Genomic DNA, 24,725 nt, shown 5'->3' with positions numbered 1-24,725 from the left:
ATTACCCAAAGACAAAGCCCGTCCATCACTACACAAACCCCTACCTTGGTTTCCTTCTGCTCCTGCACTGCTCTGCTGTTCCTAGCACAGCTCTGTTTTCTGGGTCCATTTTCGGCACCGCCAGCCCTGATCTCATGTTGTGAGCTGGATGCTCAAAAAAGGTTTAATGAGTGGTGCTTAACCACAGCCAACGGATCCCAGAGGATTGTTAACCCTCTGGTTATGCCTCCAGCCAGACAGCTATAGTCCATGACTGAGGTGCTGCCACAGCTGAGGATGAAGATGACCTTCCAGCACCTTCTAGCAGGACCCCGGACCTTCTTTTTTCGCCTTGTGATTCTGCCTACTTTTTCCACATCTCTGACACCAGTCTCCTGGGCTGAGCTGTCATAACAGGCTTGTAAAATGCATTGGAATTACAAAACAGCTGGTAAAGCAGTATGCATTACCATGCATGGAGATTTGTTGGGTTGCAGTTTAGGCTGAGGTACCAGCTCTACCCTTTCTCAGGCAGTGCCTCACAGTAGCAATGCTACTAGCACCCAGATGTGACCTATCTGTTAACCCTAAATCCAGTCCCTCTGTTCTCAGAGGTGACAGGCCACACTGCTGGCTGGCCACCCACATGCAATGCAAACATTCCCACTTCTTCCCCTGCCATCCCATCTGCTGGATGCAGTTAAATATTCACCAGGTTCCTGTGCGGCATCTCAGCAGTGTTCCCTATGACTCTCTTGAGCGGACTCAGCCCTCATGCACTAGGCTGACTGCATGCACCACTCTGGAAGATGAATCTTGACCCCCACAACACTGCTGAGAAGTTTGCTGGAAGCCTTTCCATGCATTCACCAACACAGGGCAGGGATCTGAGCTGATTAGGACCAACTCCTCCTTCCCTGCATGTGCAGCCTTGTGTGTGTTCACAAACAGAAGCATCTCTCAAAGGGCAGGTGATTTCCTTATTCCTCTTTGCTTCTCCAGACATCTCCCATCAGGAGCTTCAGGGAAGCCACAACCTCTTTGTGCAGAAAGGAGCACTTTGCCCCTCAGGATGGTGCTGAGGCTCTGCTGCTTCACCACACCTCCTTGGAGCTGTGCCTGCTGAGTGCCAGGATCACAGAGTGCTCCCAACACGTGTCGTCCTCCCCCCAGCCATGTGGGCACCCGCCTATGATTGACACCCGAATGTCACCTGGTGGCAGGGTATATCTAGAGGAGACAGGACATCTTCAGACACTTTCTACACAGGCTGGAGGACTGGAGTTGAATGATTTTCAAGAGGAGCCCTTGGCACTGTAAGTGTGTTTCCCAGGAGCAAAAAGCAATTATGAGGGTGGCGGGGGGATGCAGGAGGAACTGACTGCAAAACCCAGAGGAGAGAAAAGTCCTGATAAAACCCCATGGAGGAGAAATTTGGTTGTTTGTGCTTGGAGAGTGTGAACAGACCCAGTAGCTAAAGAGAAGGAGATGTGGTTGTTGGGTGTTTGTTTTCTGTTTCCTCTAACATTAGGACAAGTGCTGCAGCAGTGGTTTGTCTCAAGGCTCTCTGGCTGTGCGATCAGCTCTGCCCTCCATGGGGCTGCTCGGTTTCTCATGTCAGGCGTCCCTTAGTTGAGGCTCCCTGGCACCCCCTTGGCTTGTGCCCTTGGCTAGATGAGCCTATGTATGAGCAGCACTGGTGGGGCTCCTGAGGAGCAGTCAGGACAGACAGATGGTGTCTCCTGCCCCAGTGCCCAGCAGTACATGCAGGGTACATTGGTGGGGAGTTTATACCATGTGATGCTGTACTTCCAGAGTTACTGAATGTCTTCTTTAAACTGTCATAGTCTATCCAATGGTCTCCGTCTGGGAAACAGTTGTGGGAATATAGTTCTACTTTAAATGGGTCTCTGCCTGCTAGAATGAAGGGCCTGAGATCCTGTGTAAAATACAGGAACAGAGAAGGATGAACCGATGGACTTTTTGCATTGCTATGATTACCCAGCTCAAGCAACTGAGACTGGAGTTGTGATACTCCTCACAGGCATCTTACACCAGATACAATACTCCCTGATGAAAGCCTGGCTGCAAGGGTGATGCTAGTGGTTCTCATGAAGTCAAGAGCTAAGAATGCAAGAACCCCATCAAAAGGGATGTGAAAATATTTCCTCCTGGTTGCTGTCTACTCCCAGTGTATCTCTGCATGGAGGGCCATGAGGGTTCTGTGTGGGACACCCCTGAGGCACCACAATGACACATGGAGGAGTCTATATTTTTGAAGGTTTCAGACAGGGGAAGATGAGTTCCAACACTGAATCTGTCTGAAGAAGATCAAGTGAGGCATCTGCATTATCTGTCACAGAAATTTTCCACAGAGAATCAGAGATTAAGGAGAGAGCAGATTAAAGAGTCAGCATTTGCCAGTAAGTGTTGAAGCTCCTTTGAGTTCAAAGAAAACTAAAAGAAGGATGATTAACCTGGCCAGCAACCCAGAGATGGGATATCTGACGCAACTGAGATAAGCCTATTACCATGTATTAGGTATAATTAGCATTTGGACGCAAGCAAAGCTTATAACCACAGGATTAAACCCTGGAATGAGCAGAAATGCTGTCAGGGGAAATTTGGTAATACCTTGTCAGAGGAGGGAGCAGAGGAAGTGCATGGAAGAACATCTTGTTCCTCAACAGCCTTTGATTTCACAGCCATCAGCTCTCACCCGGGAGCTACATCCCAGAGCCTGCAGCAACAGAAGGGCTCTGGCAGCCCAGGAAGCACTGAGAGAAGGCAGAATAGCACTTGCAGAGATCTAGAGAAGGAGCCTCAGTCTCATCAGACCTTTGTCAAGCCATCTGCTTGGTGTGGTACCAAGGACTATCCGAATACCCAGGTATGGGGAGGTGAAAGGCTGGGAAATTCCCCTGGGAAGCTTCTGTGGTGTTTCTTCCACATCTGTGATCTTGGGGTGTCTGCCCCCCCCCCCATGTCTGGCTGTGTTCAGGGGCTACTAGTTCCTGAGTTGTGGGAACTGGAACCGGTCTTGTGCTGTGGGACAAGGCCCTCTCCATCATGAATGGCGACACACCTCTGTGTGATGGCTAGTGTATGAATCCAACCAGATCAACTGTGGGAGGGCAGCTTGATTTCTGCTGCAAGATAGAGGCTCTTATGTGGCATTAAGGCTGCTTTCCATTTTTGCCATTTCTTTTGGTGATGTGTGGAGAGAATAGGTAGAGGGATGTTGTTAAGGGAAAAGTTAGAATTGTCCCTTTCAGTTTCATTGAGTGCTCTTTCTTGAATTCCTACAGGTGAGAGAGAAGGTGAAGTTTGATTTGGGCAGATTTTCCTACCAAATCCTACCTTTTCCTACAAAATTCTGGGTTATCGAGTAGTTGGTAGGTGGATACAGCTACCTCAGACTGGGGGAAAAGGAAATTCCAAAGACTGAGTCTTTTTATTAGCTATTTTCCTATTAAATAAAGGCCAGAGACAAAGCATGGTCTCAAGGAACTAAGAGGAGCTGATTCTGAAAGACATTTTTGTGGTTAAGGTACTATGCTGGCAAACAGCAAGGGTTGGTGAAGCAGTGCAGGAACTCATGTGGAGATGGAACTCAGATGTATTTTACAAATTTTGGATGCCAGTCCAAAGGGTTGGAAATCTGTTAGCTGGCTTGTTTCTTCTGCTGTACTTTTGCAAGTAGCCCTTGAGAGGGGTACCATGTATGTTGTAATGTCAGATGAGCATGGTGCTTAGAAATGGATGTGTGTCTCTCATAGTTCAGGAGGGATGTCTAGCCCTGCGGCAGACACCCTGTTGATGAGAACTGCACCTGAGGCAGAAGCATAATGTTATACTTTGGAGCATTAGCAGACATAATGGAGCAGCATTTTGTTGTAGACCAGTAACATCTGAATCCCTCACTGGTCCTGAGTAAAAGTGAAGCACGAAATTCTCTCTTCATTTTGGAGCCAAACTGCCTTCACCTCTCAGTTTGGTCCTAAAATCTGTGAATCAAAAGATTTTGTCACTCCTTCCAGCAGTGCAGTCCAGCTCATGCCAATCACTGCACCTCTTTTCTGTTCTGTAAAAGATGAAGGTGACAGTGTTTGCCTGTCCTGCCACTGTGTTGTGAGGATAAAGCTATAAATACTGGGCTGCAGAGATGGCAGCTAAATAAGTAACTTCTACAATCTGAGTTGATCGTTGTGTTTGTGGGCACAGTATGTGCTTAGGAAGCGCCGTGTTACAGGAGGGAGAATAGCATCTGTGCATACTTCAGCTGCAGACACAACCATCTGCTGCTCCATTTGGGGCTGCTGGAACCCATCCAGTTTCCTGCTAAGGGGTATTACAGCTGAGAAAGGAGCCTGACCGCAAGCGACAGGAGAATTAAAATGCCTTTAGGTGCTCTCATTAGGACTCATGCCACTGTCAGCACAGATGGAAAGATGTCAGGAGTGAAGTATTCCCAGACCGCCACAGACACAGAAACACTTCTTTGTCTTGCACTGATGTGGAAGTGACACGGAATTGCTTGGATGGTCTTTCTCATCTCAGGCTTTGCTTTCAGGTACTTTAGATATTTCAGGGCAGTCAAAGACACAAACTGTCTTCAGACTAAGGAAAGAAGAAAACCAGAATTACCCACAAACCGAAAGATCTTTGATGGCATTTACAGTTCTGAGTTTAAAAGTCTGGAGTGTCACTGCATGTGATGTTGGGGATTAGGCCACAGCACTATGGTGACATAATGTGATTACCCCTTAGTACCAAATCCTGAAGTTAATTCCATCAGTGATTCCATCAGCCTGGCTGCACGGGGACAAACACCTGGAGATAGGAGTTAAGTAATGGTCATGGGGAAGAAGAATGTGACTTCAAGGAGAGGAAAAAAAGAAAAGGCATTTATTTTTGTCCATAAATGCACTTGCTCAGACCATTCTAGCATACTAATAAGCATAAAATCTGATGAAGGGGTGGTGAGGGTTATTGCCGTGCAGTCTGAGAAGGAAGCAAAGGGCTCTGAGTTCTGCTCTCTGAGGCCAGAGAGATTTCTCCTGCACAAGAATTGCTCCCTGATAACTACTTAGCCCTTGCGAAGTGGAGCTTGGCTCATGTGCAGTGTGGTGCAGAAGAGGTGAACACATGTAATGTAATGCTCAAAAATACCAAAATGAACATACCCTGGGGAAGGTTGCAGGCTTTACTCTCCTAAATCCTGAGGAATTCCATTCTGCCTAAAAGACAATCTCCAACACTTTGCCTTAGCCTTCTTTACCATCTTTCAAAGATCCTGTGCTATTTCCCGTGAGTTTGGTATTGACAAATATGAGACCTTAATTGAAGTTCCACCCAGACTAAGGGCCCATCTAACTCAGCATTCAGTGTGTAAAACGTATTTGTGCTTAGGTACAAGTGAAGTATATAATGATGATTCCCAAGTATAGGATATTTCTCTAAGCCTTAAGTGTGTATTTGTAGCTCCTAGTAGTCACGTCCTTAACCAACAAGTAAAAACATTAGCACTGCTGTTTCAAGACTTATTAGAAAACAAACTACGTTGTCATTAACCTTCCTATTTCACCCAAACTGTGGGGAAAGCTACTGCAGCGACCTGTCTCCGAAAGTCCAGCTATGTCTGGGACAAAAGAAGGTGTGACTCTTCATGACTCTGCAAGTTACTGCACTATGGAGCAAAGTGTCTTTTTGTCCTTAGCTCAAGAGTCCTTTGTTTGGCATCTTAATTCTAGCATGCCAAATGAAAGGCAGTGCTATCCTACTTACTTTGAATGCATTACAATATTTCTTTATGTTTAACATCTTTATGTTTAATCCTGTCACAATTATATTTTTCATAATTCTGTGACCTGACTACTGATACGTAGAAATGCTAAGCAGAACGTTGCATCAGTCCTTGCTGTTATCTTGCAGCCAGAGGAATCTGAGAGAGGCACGTGCCTGGCACACACAGCAGCCCAGAAATGAGTGAGAACCCAACCACCAACCTCAACACTGGAGATGCTCCAACTGGTCCCACCACACCACGCAAGGGGCCTCCCAAGTTCAAGCAGAGACAGACAAGGCAATTCAAGAGTAAGCCACCTAAAAAAGGAGTAAAAGGGTAAGAGCATTTTCAAAAGAAAAGAAGCCATGCTAGTAGGTGGCTCCCCATTGCTAAGGTTTCTGTGGTAGCGTCTTCCCTTGGGCAAGGAGCCAGGAGGCTTCCCCCTGCCCCTGGTGCCATCAGCTGTCGTGCCTGAAGCTGCTTCTCTTCATTTGCTGCCCACCCACAATTCTCCTTCCCTGGCTGCATGTGCAGGGCTGCTCTCCTTGCCTGGGTGCCTTTTGGCCCAAACTCAACTCTTCACCTTCTCTTTTCTCCCCTAGGTTTGGAGACGACATCCCAGGCATGGAGGGACTTGGCACAGGTAAGCCCTGTGGGACGTTGTTGTCATGCCCTGCTTGAACAGCTGTGCAGTCATGCTTCAACACAGGAGAGGACTCTCTGGGATGGCCTTTCTGTTTCCCTGGCCTCTCTGCAGCTCTCAGGATCATCAGAGAAGGCTGATACTTCCACCTCAAGCTGCCACAGTCATACTTATATTTATTTAGGCATGCTCCAATTTCTGAATACTTTCATTTGGCTGCAAATGGGCTTGTTTGTTTTCTGCTAATACTCTGGCTTAGAATTGCAGCAGAATGCGGTTCTCAAAGAAATGACAAATGCTAAACACAGGAACTGAATTCCAGCTGGTTAAGTGTTCATGTTATCACCGGAATTCTAATTTTAAGAATTTTATGCACCTGTCTGGGATTGAGAAACATGCACAGGATGGGATGTATCCAGTCAGAACTTCTTAGGTATCAATAACAACTGCAACTATCAAAGAGCTGCAGATCCTGAATGTTGTAGACCAAATTATTCAGCATCTGATTTAAGATTGCATGTGTCTTCAAGGAGATCACAGTTTTGCTACAGTTAGTCTGTAAGAACAGTTGAAACCACATAACCAGAATGAATTTTTATACCAGTCTACAGAGTCACTAAAGAGATTATAGGAAATGCTGAAAACTTAAGCAGGAGAAGATACAGTTGTTCTGTATCCTGTATGTAGATACAGTCTAGTAGGTAGTACAAAATTTGGAGAGCTCATCTGCTCATTTAAGCTTCAAATGGAGTTGTCTTCTTCTTAATGTTTTCCAAGTAAGTCAGCTTTTCCCTTAATCCAAAAGAAATCCAAGAAATGCAGTGACCAGAACCCATTTCTCATTCTCTCTTTTGCAGATATCACAGTGATTTGCCCATGGGAAGCTTTCAGCCATCTGGAACTGCACGAGCTGGCCCAGTTTGGGATCATCTAAGGTGCCAGTATCTCTAATGGTGTCACCTGGTGAATCCACCAATCCCAGCAGGTCTTCATCACCTTTGAAACTTATTTTTGGCCCTTACATTCACTTATTCACGGACAGAGGGATTTTGTAAGAGCTAGTTATGAGAAAGTCCTTTGCAGATTAATTTGGCAAAGAAGTTATTCGGATCCCTGAAAAGACCTCATGCTCCATGTGATGAAACTACTCAAAAATGTCTTAATGCCCCCCTGTACCATAATCTGTTTTCTCCCACTGTTGTAGCTCTTTATGTTTATGGAGATACAGGGAGGCTGTATTTGAACTTTTCCCCTATCAGCTGAGATACTGTGTGCATGGGTGTGCATGTATATCCAGACCTATTTATATCAAGCCTGTTCTGTTTGTTTCCTTCCCTCCCTGAAAGTTTTCTATGTAGAATTTACCTGGCTATATCCCCATGTTATCTGGGCCACCAATTATTTGCTGAGAGTATATTTGTAGAGGACAGAAGTAGAGTCCCCAGTCCGATTATTAGGCTATTTTTCCATAGGAAAACCTTCCCCAGGGGTTCATTATAAGGAATTGGCTGCTAAGATTTACCTCATGAGCAAAGGGAAATGTAGATGTCTCTGCTGTACTGCCTACAGTTATAAGCCATTCCGTCCGAATAATGTTAAATGAAAATGTGCGTGTCTGAGATCAATAACTAAATGAATTAATCCTATTCCTAATTCCTTTGTGTTCACAACTCCAAAGAAGCAGTGCTCCAAATGACACTGTGCTTCCTGTCCTTCAATGGGACACCCGTGTGTGACACTTGCAGTGTTCGGATGCGCATACATACTTTGATGAGTCATTTGCTCCCCAGGACATGTTTGCTGCCAGCCGCTATGACAGAGAATCATTATTATGTGTTACCAGGCAGTGCCAGCAGACCCATCTCGTATAGCAGAAGATGGTATTGCATACCTTGATCCCTCTTCCCTGTATTTAACATAGGGCAAGTCTCCCTTCACGTCACCCCCCCCCCACATTCATCAGCAGGAAGGCTTTTCTTTTTTCACCCCTTGGCAAATTTAAGCTCTGGATCTTGTCTGGACAAGCTGGCAAATGGTAGTTCCCTTGAGAGAGATAACAGCAGAGCAGGTGGGGACGCAGGGGGACATTAGGATGTGTATATGCAGGCAAGCACAGAGTGAATCCACTTAACCCTATCGATTTGTGTCTCCTGGTCTCCAACAGCCTGAGTGCTGGTGAGTGGTGAGGCACTCATAAGCACTTAAACGCTCAGCGAAGGCACCAAGATTTCCTGCTGCCCTGGCACTAAGGAAGGGCTTTTGTTTTGTTTGGAGGCAAGGAGCGAGCTTTGTTGTAGCTACATAATATTTAGAAGAGGAGGTGGCATTTTTTATCATTGCTTTCAACTTGATGAGCTTCATTGCATAAGAAATGCCTCCCCCCAGCTTATCTTTCCTATGCCAAAGATGTTTATGGGAGCAAGGAGTGGCTGCAAACAGGAGAGCAAAGCCTGCCTAAAAGGTCAGTCCCCATGCATAAAGCATTGCTATAAACCCATGGTTGTGCTATAGTTATCTACTAGTGTTATTCCAGAAATAAAAGCTAATGTTTTTGTTGTTTTTTGTTTTTTTTAATATAGTTTCAGCACCAAAAGCTAAAGGAAATTCCTGTTGGCAGTCCAGAGAATACAGCTTTTATTATTCAGCACTCCTTCCATTAGAAACAGGAGTAAACCAATGAGTGGCTCAGAACCACAACATAATCACAGAGCAGGAGTCATGTACCATTTAGCTAATTGCAGCCCACAGCTACTTCTTCGGGCAAAGGCAATGTGTCCTTCCCACTTACTCCTGATTTCTCCCACCTTTCTCACCTTTTAAGGCTTTTCTTCTTTCCCTAAGTGTTCTTTATGTAAATTACTGCAGAGGACTGATTTAATCTTTTTTTACAAGTTCCTGTGCTAGCCTTCTGCTTCTGTGCTTAAATGTGAATGTGCTTGTGTGCTTTCCCTCACATTACACCATCCTGTAGCATGTGATCCTTATTCCACCTTTCAGTCTGTCCTCTTTTATCTGCGGAAAGACACAACTGGATCCAGTTTTGGATCCTGTAAGCTTGCTGCCTCTACTATCATTGAGTTTTCCCTTTTTTAAGCTTTTTAAAACAAGAGATCAAGGAGACAAACTTTGAATTAGCCCTTTTGCTTCCATTTCATCCCAGGCCTTGGGAAAGCAGTCCAAAGGTGGTGAGATCCTCTGTCAGAAAACACTGGGATAAAAGCAAAGTTCTCCTTATTCCAGGGACTGAAACATTTCAGCAAATGTGAGGGTACTGGTGAAATTCCACACCTGATTGTCATAACCCCTGCTCCCATCAGAGAACTGCTCCGTTCCCCTTCCTAGAGGAGTATAATAAGAATATACACATACCCCAGCCCTCATGCCTGCCTGATGACTTGTATTAGAAGATGTTTTGAGTCAACATAGTTTGTTAGTTAATTTTAAAACTGATTTCTATGTATTAATAGGAATTACATTCCTTCCTTTACTTGTAAGGAGTTTCAAGGCTTGGAAGAAGAGTCTTAATACACCCTCATACTTGTTTTGTCTGAGGTTCTGATTTTTTTCTAATGAGCTATAACCCCTGAAACTTCCATTTTCGAACATTGTGAGATGGTTATGATGCAAGAAAGTAAATGTGTTAAACTAGCTTGTTGAAGGACTTCAGTCTATATACATTGTAATATTTTATTCTTTATTATTTTACTATAAAAATAAGTCAAAAGTCATAAAAATAAATAAAAATATTTTTAAAATCATAAAAATGTAGTTTGACTTGCTTACAAAATATATCCAGAGAAAGGCAGATGAATTAGCTTTTCATTCTAAAATCTTTTCCTGAGGAAAGCTTGGAAAGCCACTCACTCCTCATGAAAGAAAATCAGCTAGCTATCTGCAAACAATAGGCAATAAAGACTGACTGTGATATCATCTGAGAAGCAGTTTTTTCCTGAGTAATGACTGGTGTTTTCTCCCAGGCGTGGTGCACATGATTTCCTTAGGGCTGAAAACTTTTGGTCAGTTACGTATTCTGGGACTCTTTAGATAATTGAGTGATGGCATTTTTCTACCCTATAGCAAAGAATGACTGAGATGTGAATACCACTTAGAGCTGCTAACACTCATCCCCTTTTGTTTCTTTATAAATGTACATAGGGGTTTCAATTTGGTCAGGTTTAACTGCCTTCTGATACGAGATACAAATATGAGTTAGGCAAGAGTCATTCTGGGCCCTTTTTATAAATCCCTTCCAAACAGCACTTTGAAAACCCAAGAATCTTCTTTTCTCATGGTTACTGCCACCTAATAGCACCAACCTTAATGATGGGTTTAGCTGATCCCTGTAAAATTCTGTATCACAGCAAGAGTGACCTCAGAGATGAGTCCCATTCTCACCAACCTCAGTTTCTGGATCTACTGAGAAAGTTAAATAAACCTAAATCTCTGCAAGAAAAGAAGAATGGACCTTAGGAAAAGTGAGAAGCACTTGTCTTGCTTTTCCTCCCTTAGGATATCTAAATCACTTCAGAAAACTCAATTAAGATTAAAAAAATCTTCAGTGCAAGATTCCCATCCTCCAGCAGTTTTCAAATCAGCACATCACTCAGTACCAAGCCACTGTCGTATTTTCCAGTCTGATATGGTATGGGCTACCAAAGGTACTCTGACAATACCACTGTGTTTTGTGGAACATTTTTCTATTTTATAAATGATATTTTGAGAGTTAGAAAACTTAATGTCTAGAGTATCCATCACCTTTAAGTCTCCAGTACCTGATTTTTCAGAGTGCATAACGTTATGTCTTGGTGTTTAAAATACAGCTGTTGTTGATTGTCGTTGCAGCTATGAGCACTCATTAGTGAGTCTCACTCTCTCTGAGTCTGATCTCACTCAGACAGTAAGATCCAAGACCGCAGCTTGGAGATCTGAGGAACAATGAGTATGTATTTTGACAGTATTTATGCAATACCTCATAGGAATGACATGTTGAGCATCACTCAGGGTGAACAGGTTATTCCAGCCAGCAGTCTGTTTCAGCATCACCACAGCCCTGTGGTGTAAATCTAGACAGATTGGGAAAAATAAAGAACAGAAGATTATGCAATTAAAATTTAAGATAGTATCACACGCTTATAAATGTGATCAGTTCTGAAATTTCTTCATACTGGACTGCTTAACTTTGAAATCTTACTCCCAGTCCCCATAGTTCTGCCAGGGTTGTTAAAGCTGGGCTCAGCCTGATGTCAGGCTCCTGCACCTCCAGAGGTTGTCCTGACTGTCCAACGCAGTGAGCAGTTATGGCTCCCAGGCTTCCCCACACGGACTGCAATCCACCTGTAGGGAGTGGGAAGGATGAAGCCTTTGTGCTGGGAGCACATAAGGATTTAACGAAATCAGTTGAAACTTCTAGCTTCAAGTGCTCTCATTTTCTACATGGTTCCCCTTTTTGAAGTTTAGCATAACTGTGGTGAAATTTTTGGCCCTTTCTGTTCCTGGTGGGTAAAACAGATACTTTCAGTATGAAGGCTTATTGTCTTCAGGCATTTTCAAACACTTTCTTGACTCTGGCATCTTTCTAAGGGCCTCTCACATTCGTGAGGCTATAAATGAAGTGGCTGAGCATACCAAACACCAGCACATACATAACATACACCAGGCTGTCCCAGTGTCTGGGCAGACCATAGATAGGACATAAACAGATGAACTACATCATTACCTTGTGAAGAGTATGACTTTGGTCAGGAAGGCACTGGCAGTGAAGAAAGTTTTTGGTACCCTGAGAGCTTGCTCAAGACAATGGTGAGCACAGAAAAAGTGCATAGGAAGGAAAGATTCCTTCAGGAGCACGGAGAGCAGCAACGTGATGAAGACCCTGCTCTGTGAGCTGACTGCCAAAGCTCACCTGCTTTGTCTCACAAGCTAACCAGATATAAGTCAGCTCAAACCTGTACAAAGGACAGCCACCTTAACATCCAGGCAGCTGCCGGCATGAGCATAGTAAGCTTGCGTCTGTCTGCATCAGGGAAGCTAGCTGTGCAGGTCTGAAAGTAAAGGAAGAAGAATAACAGCAGGGAACAACAAGTAGTGTTAGGTCTGGCTTCAGCAACTGCAGTGCTACCAGAAACTCTTACTGGATTGAGGTCTTTCCATACTAGGCACTTTTAAGTACATCACAGGGAACTAATGAATTATAATAATCCCTATCTCCAAGCCAGTTTGTTACTCCAGCCTGTGGATTCTAAACTTTACTAACAAGCAGGGAACAGTAGAGATGCAGCACAGTCTTGAAAATGTCAGTACATGGCCAGGTCACATATAGACAGTTGGGATGAGGAACACACAGATGGAGGCATCAGGAAACAGTCCTTTCAAATACAAATCTGAAGCTAGGAGAAGAGCTGGTAAGCACCACCAAGAACAAGAGGAAAGCAAGTTGGCAATAAAATTGGGATGAAATACGGTCAGCAAATGAAGCACTAAGACTAAAGCTGTGTATACAAAAATAGTACCATGTCGTGGTTTAAGCACAACTGTAAATCAGAACCAAGCAGTCTCTCTCTCATTCCCCCCCTTCCCCCCCCCACCCTGGCTCCTGGAGGGATGGGTAGAAGAATCAAAAGAATGTAACTCCCAGGGATTGAGATAAGAACAGCCCAGTAACTAAGGTATAACACAAATCACTACTGATAACACCTGATAGCAGTAATGATAAAGGAAATAACAAGGGAAGAGAATACAATCGCTCACCACCAGCTGACTGATACCCCGCCCGACCCAAGCAGTGATCTCCCCCCTCCAGGTAACTGCCTCCTGTTTATATAGTGGTCATGACATGCTGTGGCATGGAATACCTCTTTGGCTACTTTGGGTCAGGTGTCCTGTCTCTGCTTCCTCCCGGCTTCCCCTCCTCCCTGGCAGAGCATGAGACTCACAAAGTCCTTGGTCAGAGTAAACATTACTTAGCAACAACTAAAAACATCGGTGTTATCAGCGCTGTTCCCAGGCTGAAAGTCAAAAACAGAGCACTGCACCAGCTACTAAGAAGGAGAGCAATGACTGCTACTACTGAAGCCAGGACATACCACAATGAGCTATATTATGCGAAACCGAAGAGGAACTTAACACTGTTGCATCTCCCTGCAGAAAGCTGCATTCAGTTCTAGGCATTCTGAGGATAGGGGCTGATAAACTGTTACACATTTGAGCTAGTGTAAAAAGGGGGCAGAAGAGGAAAGAAACATACAATAGAAAAATCAAGAAAGGAGGAGTAAGGACTCCACAGGCAGCAGGGAATTTACTCCAGCAAACACAGCCCCCTGAAATAGCCAGGTGGTGTTGTGATTCCCATCTGGAGGTATCTGTAGACTACAGATAACAAAGTAGGACAAGTATTAGGTTAAGATGGAACAATGAAAATCTATTTGAACATACCAACACATCAAAATTTTAAGTAGTTATTATCAAGAAGTCTTATCAAATGCCTTCCTTGGGAAAGCTGGCCTCTTGTCGCATGGGAAATGGAAAGTCTGTATTAATTAGGATGCTGGTGACTGGACTGTAGAAAGCATCCAAGAATCCCCTGAAGGGAACATCTGGTATGGATCAGGCATAGCTCCTGTAGGAGGCAGGACAGTTGTGCTGGGCCATTGCCATCGCTGCTTTCCCTCAAGATATGCAGTAGTGATGTATAGAAAATAAGTTTGTTTTTCATACGAAATTTATGCTCAGTGATTAAAATATCAAAGTTAAATACGCAACTCTGTTTAGCAGCCATCTGTAAGCTTCTGATAACAAGACACAAACAAACCAGTGAAGAAATAGGAACACCTTCATATGATGGAAGAAAAACATGTTAGCTGATCTTTCACCCCTGATCTGTGTTACCTGTTAGGAGTTATTATTTATCTGTGGAACAGAAAGCAACAGAAAACAAACAAAACCAACCAACCAAATAGGGATTCCTCTGCTCTCTTCTCCTCTTCTCTCATGGTTTCTTTCCTGCAGTTCTGGGTGTCCTTTGCTGACTCTCTAGGAGGTAAGGGAGCAACTGCAACCAAAAGCTCATTTGGAAAAATAAATATAAAAAACCAGCAAAAATCTAAGTCTCGAAATAAAGAGCATGGAAGCACATGAGATATTTTCATTTCGCTGATCACCAAGATCTGCTTCTTGGAAAAAAACAGTGAGATTTCAGTTCTGCATCCTGCCTCTAGTGCCAGATTTCTCCACTTTGGAATCTACAAGATGCACCTTGTGCTATATAATTTTATTTCTTAGCTCCAGTCTTGGAGCATTTCCCTGAAAGGCAGAAAAAACATTTGCAGCTTTATCCCAGCCATGTAAACTCTTTGCATTCATTCATGGTAATGCCTAATCCCATTTTTAATCTTAATAAGCTCTTTAGTACAATAATATCCTATGGCACTAAGGCACACAACTTAATTCCTTGACTTAAAGCCAGGATTCTCATAGTGCTATTTGGTTTATATCCTTTTAACAAGTAGCTTTTCTATGTATATAAAAATCTGATCTAAAATATGCATCCACAAGCACTTCAAACAGTGTTTAACCTGAATAATTAGATACTCTGATTCCAAGATGCTCTCGATAAACCCTGCAGGAAAGAATATTTCCTTCCCCTCACTGCCCTGGCCCTGGGTTGATACAGTAATTCAAAAGGAGAAGTTTGGAGCCCTCGAGTGCCTACTCTTAGAAGAACTTTATCTCTCAATCTATCTAAATTAGTCAGTTAAAAACAAGATTCACAAGTTCATGCAGACAAAAATTATAGAGATAAATTTAATATGAACTAAATTGCAAGCAGGGGAAATTGCTGCTAGTTATAATAATTTAATTACAGAGAACATTTCACACCACCTCTTTTGAAGGACTGAGAAAAGTCACACTGTGTGGAACACCTGGAATTCCTCTCTAAGACCCAGATGAAGGTCCCGGGTGGACCAAACAGTACAGACCTTCTGGCCTGCTTTCAGACTGGAATTGTGGCTGGGAGCTACACAACAGTGCAAAAGCTACTCAATGCCCTTCATGTGTATTCACTTTGACATTACCTATAACCAAGAAGAGAAATCTGTCTCCATAGCCCCTTCAGCCCCTTGAGCTTTGCAGTGAAACACTGAATGTGCGCAGAGGGGGTAAATTAGCTCAGGGTTCAGACACATCCAAAGCAAGGGGGTTGCCACAGCTTTAAATGTTACTGCTCATTGACTGGGTTAGAGAAGATGACCTGTTTGACTATGCCAATTGTCAGTTAAAATACAAGTCACAGTGGCTTATGCTTGCATGTATTCTTTCTGCTTGCATACCCCCTGTTTGGTTTGCTAAAGAGATAGTGAAAAGGCCATTTGATGAGACTGAGAAATGTCTCCATGTGAATGCACTTCTGATAGAAGATGAATCTTTCTTCTAAGCAGCAAAAGTAAAGTCAGATCTGGTAGCTGGAAACTGTTTTGACAATTCAGATAAGAACCACATTGCTCATTTCTGACAGAGGAAATAATGGACCTCAGAAACAACATTGCACATGATGTGTGCCCTGTAGATCTTTAAACCAAGACCGTGTGACAGGATAGAAGATAGATATACTGTGGCTAACATCTGCAGTTCAGGCAGTTCTTGTGCAGGACCACTAGAAAAGTTTTCAGGTAACCTTTAAATATCCTTACAAAACACTGTAATAAGTGACAGTGGGAGGCTGATTTTTCATTTAAGTCAATGCTACTTAAGAGCAGCATTTCAAGAATTCAGATAGGACATGGTGGAGATTAGTAGAAGTTATTGAAATTGAGTTAGTAAAGCTCCTGTGGGCAGATAAAATGATCTTTACAATCACTGCATTCTCCCAGTAGTTTCAAGACAGTAAAAAACACTTCACAGCCTTCCCCTACACACAGACTAGAACATCTGCTGCTGAAAATTCACCTTGCTCCCATAATTCATCATGCACTTACTGCAACTAGTCAAAAGACCATCTTTCCAGCTCCTTAGGAGAAGCTCAGTTGTTCTTGTGTGCCCTGTTTTGAGGAACTGTGCTTTCTTCCAGCAAGCAGTCTTTCTCCACATTTGGTTTTTGAGGCATCACCGTTCACAATATCAGTCTTGGGCTTCTACAAGAGTTGGTAGTTAAGCTCGTTGAAACAGTGGGGATGGCTATACTATGAAAAGGGATGTAAAGTTCTTAGCCTTCGTGAAGTAACTAGAAAGAAGGAACATTTTAGCTAAGACAAGGGAGTTTCTAGATTTAACATTTTAGCCATCTATGGCAAACCAGAAGACACTGCCTCATGCTCACTGGTATCTTAACTTGGGATATTACATTTTGGGGTTACTCAAAGCAAGGCTATGGTGAAGAATTACTGCCTCAGAAAGGCCAACAAGACATACCTAGAACTGAAACTGCATGATGGATGTTTGGAGGGGGTAAGTGCATTCAGCAGGCAGGGTCCACACTTAACAAAGCAGAATCAGAGGGAGGACTGCAGATGCCTATGGAGATCAAAACAGGGATATATTAACAATTTATGTTATAGAATCATAGAACAGTTAGGGTTGGAAAGGACCTTAAGATCATCTAGTTCCAACCTCACTGTCATGAGCAGGGACACCTCACACTAGACCATGTCACCCAAGGCCCTGTCCAATCTGGCTTTGAACACTACCAGGGATAGAGCATTCACAACTTCCTTTAGCAGCTTGTGCCAGTGCCTCACCACTCTCACAGTAAAGATTTTTTTTTTGTAGCAAATGAGAGTATTTGTAGCAGATCAAATTTAATTAACAAGATGATAGCCAGGACATCCCTATTGCCTCAGGCAAAGTCCAGCTACAGAAACAAGGCTGTCAGTACCGGTAAGCACAGGTTGGAAATGACCTGGTATTGCTTTTGTTCGAGTGCTGGAAGTGGCGAGGTTGCAGGTGTATAAGTGGGCACCCTCTCCAATTCTTGATCCCCAATCCCTGTACATAACTGCCTCCTATAAGTTCCTTTTGGAGAGACAACAGTGGGTGGCAAACATGTCCTGTTCTCTTGGGGCTCCTCATGTGCTTGTAGTGGTTCTGCCTGCTATTCATCCAAGGGTCATTGTGCCCTCCTCCCCCTTTGAACACAGTGTTGGGCACTCAGCTTCTGGCCATGCCAAACTCAAGGGTAATTTCCTTAATATAGAGAATGTCCTTATTGAGGACACAGACCTGTATGATTAGACAGTAACATCTGTGGTGCATTGTGAGAACTGGAGCTATAAATACAGAAAATAAGGGTAACTTTGGTATGTTTTCCAACTTCAATCTTTATTGGACTTTTTAGATCTAGAAATACCAAAAAGTTCCTTTTATGACTATGGTATTCTCTAAAAGGTTATAAAAACAACGCCCTAAAACCTCTGCCCTACCAGTCCATGCTTCTCACGCCTTTGTGCAAAATCACTCTGACTGAGGCTGTGCCAAGGGAAGACCCTCCTGACACGGCACCACTGTCCATCCCACTGCCCTTTCCCATATTCCAGAAATTATCTGCTTACTTGTTGCCCTGTAAGTCCACCTGAAAGTGGAGAAAGGAGAGCTGGAGTAGCTTTTGCCTTCCAAAATGTACTGCCAGAACTGTGCAACAGCAGTTGGGCCACGGTCGGCTTACAAGGTGGTAGGAGGCTACATCCTCAAACAGCTTCTTGTTACTGGCACTGAAACACTGGGACATTCCTCATCCATAGAAACATTGAGTTTTCAGAAGTTAAGAGGAACCATGGGATTGGTAATACCTGACATCTGAATGCAGAGCATAGGGAGCTGGCTGCCTCCCACAACCCACGCCACCATGTGGGAGAGGAGCAGTATTATAGTGTTTTGGGCCAGGAACAGCACAGAGGGGCCCAGAATACACGCACAATGAGCTGTGTGTATCTCAGGATATATTCTCCCTACATGGAAGCAGTGATTTCTGCTCTAGGAAATAGCAGCCACTAGTACAGAATTTCTTGAACAAAAAAGCAGCTTTATAACATGAGTTTTAACTTTTGGCAGCTGTCCCATAAGTAAGAACTTTCTCTTACTGGAAGCAAAGACAGGCGGGGGGAAAATATATTGTACCTTCAGCACTATCAAGTACTATGCAAGCTCTCCATAGCTGTAGAAAAACAGCTCTTGGGTCCTGTTTTAATCAGTGAAAGGCACAGTTACAACTTTGAATGATACAAGTACAGAGATAGAAATAGCTTGGTTTTATTTATTTTGTTTCCTAAAATCTACAAAAATAAGCATCTTCAAGTCTGTGACACTTCGCAAAAAATTAAAAATTCAATTGAAGAAAAAAAGGAACAGCCACACTGTTCCTTACCCCAAGTCAACATAAAAAAATAAAACTAGCCACAGCAGGGTGAGTATAAGAAGTGTTTTCCACCCTACATGCTTGCGTAATTCTCACCTCACTTCCCAGTTATGAATGCAAAAAGAAATGAAGAAAATAATTCATTATCATACACTGAACATACTTAGCATTTTTGTTCTCAATTAGGTTCTATTTGCCGTGCACACCACACTGTCCTGACCTAAAAAGCATTCCTTCTGTCTCAAATAAGCTATGAATGTATTTGTGGATGCATCATCCTGTTTTTTCTGCTGAAAGAGATGCTGTGTCCCAGGAATTTGTAAGGCACCAGGAAAGAGAATTATTAAATGATTTTCAGCCTGTGGTCTACAGTCCCCAGGGTTCCATGAACTACTTCTAAAGGGTCCATGAAGAACAACCAAGGCAAACAAGATGTTTGCCACTACACTTCAATTTGATGGGCAGAAACTCACCCTACGGTAGAAAGATTTTTGAAGCATATTGGAAAAAGATAAAAGACATCATCCACGGTTGGAGGCGGCCTAGAAAAGTCCATGCATCACCCCTAAAGAGCAGGAACCTGCTTCATTCATATGACTTTCTGGACTCTAAGTGTTTCAACTAACTGAAACATGAAACTATGGTGATTATGTATAGCTTCTCAGCAGCATTTTGCAGCCCATGCAGAATTTTTGCTGCTGCACCAATTTTCTCAGCAGGATCCATGCCAGATAACTTACAGCTAGTGCAGTGGTTTCATCACCTGTACTGCTACTTGAGCTAAGCTGTTGTTATTTCCCTGAGTCAAGAGGCTTTGCTTTCATCTTGGAAGCAAAAACATTATTGAACTGTTTGTTTTCTGCATTATAGATCTGCTTTGCTGATTAACCCAACCAGCCCTGGATCTTCTTGACTTACTAAGCGTCACTAGATCTACTCAGATTGTCCTAATCTGGGTGCAGCTATCTTGCAACAGACAGGTGAAAATGACCTCTGTTGGGTTAATGTTTGTCATGTTGTCTGTTATATCACAGATCTCCTTGGTACAGAAACAGGCAATAGAGCATACTTGCATCCTACAACAGAGTCTGGTGCAAAGGTTGCAGTTAATGGCCACCAAAATAGCTCTGGATTGGGAAACAGCCTAACACCTCAGCACAGCACCCTGACCAGCTGATTTTCCCTCCAGTGAAATGTCATCACTAGTGAAACTGCTGTACTGTCCTCTAGATCCAGACTGCTACATCAGCACAACACTGTTCACATATTCCAGCTCTAACTGGAGCTAGCTGCAGCACATCTGAGCTATGAAGTGCATACATGCCACCTATGTGCTAGTCCAGAAATCACTGCAGGGATGATGAGTACACAGACCACATCACCTTTAGAAAAGATGTTTCCATAAAAAAATAAATGAGCAAGTAACAAAGTATTTGCCATGCTCTTGTATAGCAGCATAAAATAGACTAAATTAAGGGTGGTACATTAGAAATGCAGCAGGTACAAGAAGCCATAGCAGCATAATTCGTTTTCCATTCCATCAGGGGACTGACCACTCAGAGTCATTCCCAGATTGAGTTAGGCAGAAAAGCAGACTTTCAAACCACTGGGTTAGCTTCAGAGGGGTTTGGCTTTAGGCTATCACTAATGCTGTTGAAATTTAAATTCAAGTTTATTCTTCTTAACAGGGTACTCAGTCAGGATAGCTGTTCTCTAAGTGCTTTTACCTATCACTGTAGTGCTGTAGGGTCAGAGCTTGCCATCAGTAAGCACACACTATCCCTTTTGTAAAACAAATCTCTCAACTTTTTCTTCTCCAGAGCATCTTCTCCATCAGCTTTTCTCACTGTCTCCCCTATTTCTGTGCCATTTTGGAAAGTTGGTCACTGCTCCTCCCAGCACTGGTGTCACATTGCTGCTTACCATTAACCTGTATTTTACAACACCAGAGGGTGTACTCTGTCAGCTAGAGAAGACTTCTGGCTGGACTGCACCTTACAATGGTCTTCCTAAGTCACAAGAATCTTCAGAGCCTGGTTATCCCAGCAGGTTTCTGTCCTAGATGACTGAATATTAAATCAGAGGCAATCTTTAGTGCAAGCAACAAACTCACTGACTCTGTACGGTCATTAAGGTGCACCAGCTCTCCTACCACTGGTCTCCCACAAGGCCCTTATCACCCCTGATGACAGTGCTTTCATTAACTGTTTCTCCACTCTCTGACTATAGCCAATGTCTTTGGAGTTTATAACTAAGGTGAACTTAATTATTATTTCATCTAAAAAATCAGAAGTAATTAAGGTGGTTCCTGTAAGTAAACCCCCAGTTTACAAAACAACACCAAAGCCAGCAATGCCCAGTTGAGAGTGAGGGGGGTAGAGGAAGGATTAGACATGTCAGCCCCAGACCCGCTGCCACAGTACTGCCTTTATTTGTGAGAGTTCATGGATTTCGATCCAAAGATAATATCTCTGATTTAGAAAGACTTTGAGCCAGGCATCTGTAGACTGGAAGTACCGCCATGGGCTTGCCCTTCATCTTTCCCCAACGTCCACTACAGGCAGCTATCAGAAACACAGCAGAGAGTTGTGAGCCCTGGGGCTGGCCCAGTTCAGCTATTTTACATCCCAAGCTGTTTAAAAAAATGAGCATGGAATATCTCATTCTTCTATTGCCCATGTAGTTAGAAAGACACTAGTGAAAAATATGGAGTGAAATAACAGTGAAACCAGTGAAAAACTGGCAGACTGGGTACAAAGCAGCGTAGGCACAAGTACAGTGCTGCAAACAGCAGCAGAGATAACCAAAGGAAAGAGCAGGACAGGGCAGGGCGAGGAGGGAAGATGTGGCAGAGGGGAACAGGGAGAAAGATTATTATCTGGAGTTCATGCTTTGCTCCAGATGTGGCAGACTCCGTGGGCCCAGTTACAACAGATTCACAGGATAGGGAAAACATAAAGGATCCCCTTCACTAGGCCAGAGACAGCCCCTGTAGCACCCAGCCCTCTGATTGGGATGGGTTAGGCACCATCTACACATCATCTTTCTCCGTTGTTACGCAGGCAGCACAGTAGAGGTCTCTAAGGATGGGATTCATCTCTGCTAACTTTAGCTATCTATAGGATGGCTGCCAAGGGGAATCTAGTCAATAAAATCACCACAGTTGAAGGATGTATTCATCTAACCAAATACAGGCATATGCTTCAGCATGATATGAACCGTGCCCTGGTCACGGCTACATTGGTTAATCCTCCACAGACAAGGGAAAAAACTTACGGTGCCTAGCTCAGATACAGACATTTGCATGTGATTAGAGGTGCCATACTCAGAATCCAAAAACAAAGGAGTCCAGAATAGTGAGTACTAGTCATGGTATGACAATGACAGTGACAGTCACACTAATATGTAGCTGAGAAATGTGGATAAAAATAAAACCTCTGGGAATAAGACAAATTCTCAAAGAACTACAATAACCATTGGTTAAATAGCACAGTTTTCACTGGCATTCTCAAAACGTCCAAAAAACCTTAGCAGGGCTCAAAGCTTTGCTGTGCTAAGCACTGTAAATCCATGTAATAAAGACACTCCCTATCCCTGGAGAATGTGTGTAGGAGCAGTTAAGATCTTTGCATGGTTACCACCCATTTTCCCTGACTTTTTTTTTCCCAGCTGTTTCCAGGAAGGTCTCACCCTTGCCCAGCTCTCTCAAGGGGCTGTGCTGGAATGCAGTAACATGATTTTGGGAAGCACTTGTGTTAAACAGGGTTGCTCAGAACATGGCATATATTCTTGCTTGCAAGCTTTCTGACATTGGAGGACCAAGTGTGTACCACGACATTTCAAGTTTCATTTTGGGTGATCCAAGTTATTTCAACACAATAAGTCTCCAGAGCTTTAGCCAAGGCTTTTAAACAGATTAACAAAGGAAAACATTATAAATATTCCCCAAGTATGTGAGAGAACTTCTTTTATATGTACAACAACCAGAGCTTTGGGAGGAAAATGGGAAAGAAACGTACCACCTTTAATGAAACATTTACAGAACACCTTTTTAACTCAGTAAATGCAGGAAGGAACATAAACATTACAACAGGCTCAGAACAATTTGTTAATGAAGGAAGAAAAAAATGTTAAAAATTTGTTTACTTTTCCAGTACTCCAGGTTTGAGTTCAGATGTGTGTCACGTACCCATCTCCAAAGAGCTTCAGGAGCTCTTTGTTCAGTCTTAAAAACAAGGTCACTTGACTTTTTAATCAGCCTCAGAGTACACAAGGGTTTATATGCAGTTACAGATGAAATCTTCAAAGAAAGCCCAGAAGGCTTATTAAAGTCGGACCTGGGAAAAGGAGAAAAAGAGAAAGAAACCCATGCATGGACACAAGAATCAGTATTGGCAGCTAGGGATGTGATGTTCATGAGATGGCCCAAGAGAAGAAAATATCTCGAAAGAACAGAAAAGTACAAAGCAGAAATAACTGGATTTAAAGGAGCTTGCTTGACAAAGAGTTTCCCAAATACCTGTGAAAATTCATAGAGATTTATTAAATCCCATAAGTGTGACAGTTGTATAAATATCCAGAGGGTATGTTTATTTAGGTAAAGTAGTTGGAATATATATTCTTACACAATTTGCTTTCTACAAAACTGAGGATGCACCTTTGAGGATTGTGGAAGTAAAGGAAAACATGGAAATTAAGGCAGAAATAGAAAAAGGTATCAATGAGTGTATGAGAGAGAAACAATTACCTTTACCTCCAGTGCTTCATTTTATTAAGCAGTGAATGCTCAGTCCATACTGATGCACTTTTTTCTTCTTTGAAAGGTTTAAACTCCATGCTGCAAAATGTCTGAGCATTCACATCTGTGCACCATGCCAAAATGAAACTATTTGCAGTACAACTCACATTTATATGTACAAACCCAGTAAGAAATGAGGGTCTTATTTCGTTGCAGAGTTGAGTGAATTTTATAATGCTGTAAATTGAATGTTGCCTTTATATTAAGTTGTGCTGACACACAAAAACTTCACTCAAGTATGATGTAAAGCAGATACAGGGTAGAAACAGGTTAGTGTTAACGAGTCCTCACACACCTTCCCATAATCCCCATAAATCAAGAAAGATGAAGTTCTCCCAGAATTCACAATGAATCAGTTTACAGAACAACCTCCTGTCTTTTCTGGTAATCGTAATCCAGATCAAAATGATCCACACAATTGTCTGCCCTAGTAATCTGTCAGAACCTCCACTTTCTGTTCGTTTCTCTCACAGCAGGAGCAGCAAAAGTAAAAGTGGGTTGTTTGTTGCCTGGGGTTGTTTTGGTTTTTTTTTTTCCAAAAACTGTGGTTTCAATTGCATTAATGGCACTGCCACATAGCATAAATTTAATCTTGATCATGTGTGGGGATATGACTGCATTTCTATTAAATCGGAGCACATGATGGAGTTTTCACTGTCTTTTTCTATTAACACAAATTTTATGTCAGGCCACAGAGGCTGGATGACATCTGATTTCTCACAAAGCCAGGCAGTATGAACTTATTACATTATGGATTACATTACTCTGAACTGATCTGAGCTGTCAGAAGAAGGGATATGTCTGAGGTCAGCACCCTGCAACCTGGGGCCATGCCATTCTGAATGCCATCAGGAGAGCCCAAACAGCAGATGGGCTGCACAAGCCAGCCAAGACCTCATGGCAGCACACAAGCCCATATGCTAGTTTACGCTGGCAGTTTTTAAATGGATTTGGAATTGGCATCTTTGCCCATGCTACCAGCCTACAGAGACAAGAAGAGAGACATTATGGTGTTAATCTCCTGTTTTTCTACCTCGCATAAGATTACCTCAAAGTAAAAGAACTCAAGAAAATATATCTAAAATAACTCTGCTTGAACACTGCAAATGCTCCCCTGTACAGTGTAAGGCACACAGACAGTATTTGCCTCCTTGGATCAAGACGCAAAGATAGG

The 24,725-nt window shown here is 43.0% G+C and overlaps 1 protein-coding gene across 2 annotated transcripts; it reads left to right on the top strand.

The window, feature by feature from the left end:
- Positions 1 to 527: 527 nt before the first annotated feature.
- PDE6H (phosphodiesterase 6H) lies at positions 528 to 8,002 on the top strand. 2 transcript variants are annotated; one of them, XM_061356900.1, is made up of 4 exons: positions 528 to 1,295; positions 5,914 to 6,103; positions 6,370 to 6,410; positions 7,268 to 8,002. In XM_061356900.1, exons 2-4 carry the CDS (start codon positions 5,964 to 5,966, stop codon positions 7,342 to 7,344), a joined length of 258 nt encoding a protein of 85 aa, XP_061212884.1. In that variant the 5' UTR covers positions 528 to 1,295; positions 5,914 to 5,963; the 3' UTR covers positions 7,345 to 8,002. The 2 variants fall into 2 exon arrangements, with proteins under 2 accessions (XP_061212884.1, XP_061212875.1); XM_061356891.1 differs by lacking the exon at positions 528 to 1,295 and adding an exon at positions 2,614 to 2,869.
- The last annotated feature ends 16,723 nt before the right edge of the window (positions 8,003 to 24,725 follow it).

Source organism: Neopsephotus bourkii, unplaced genomic scaffold (genome assembly GCF_033783945.1).
Source record: "Neopsephotus bourkii isolate Nb327-2 ecotype Australia unplaced genomic scaffold, CSIRO-AGI_Nbou_v1 NB_107, whole genome shotgun sequence".
Taxonomy (NCBI): Eukaryota; Metazoa; Chordata; class Aves; order Psittaciformes; family Psittacidae; genus Neopsephotus; species Neopsephotus bourkii.
The sequence above is the reverse complement of the archived record's forward strand: the minus strand, read 5'-3'. Positions and strand labels throughout refer to the sequence as shown.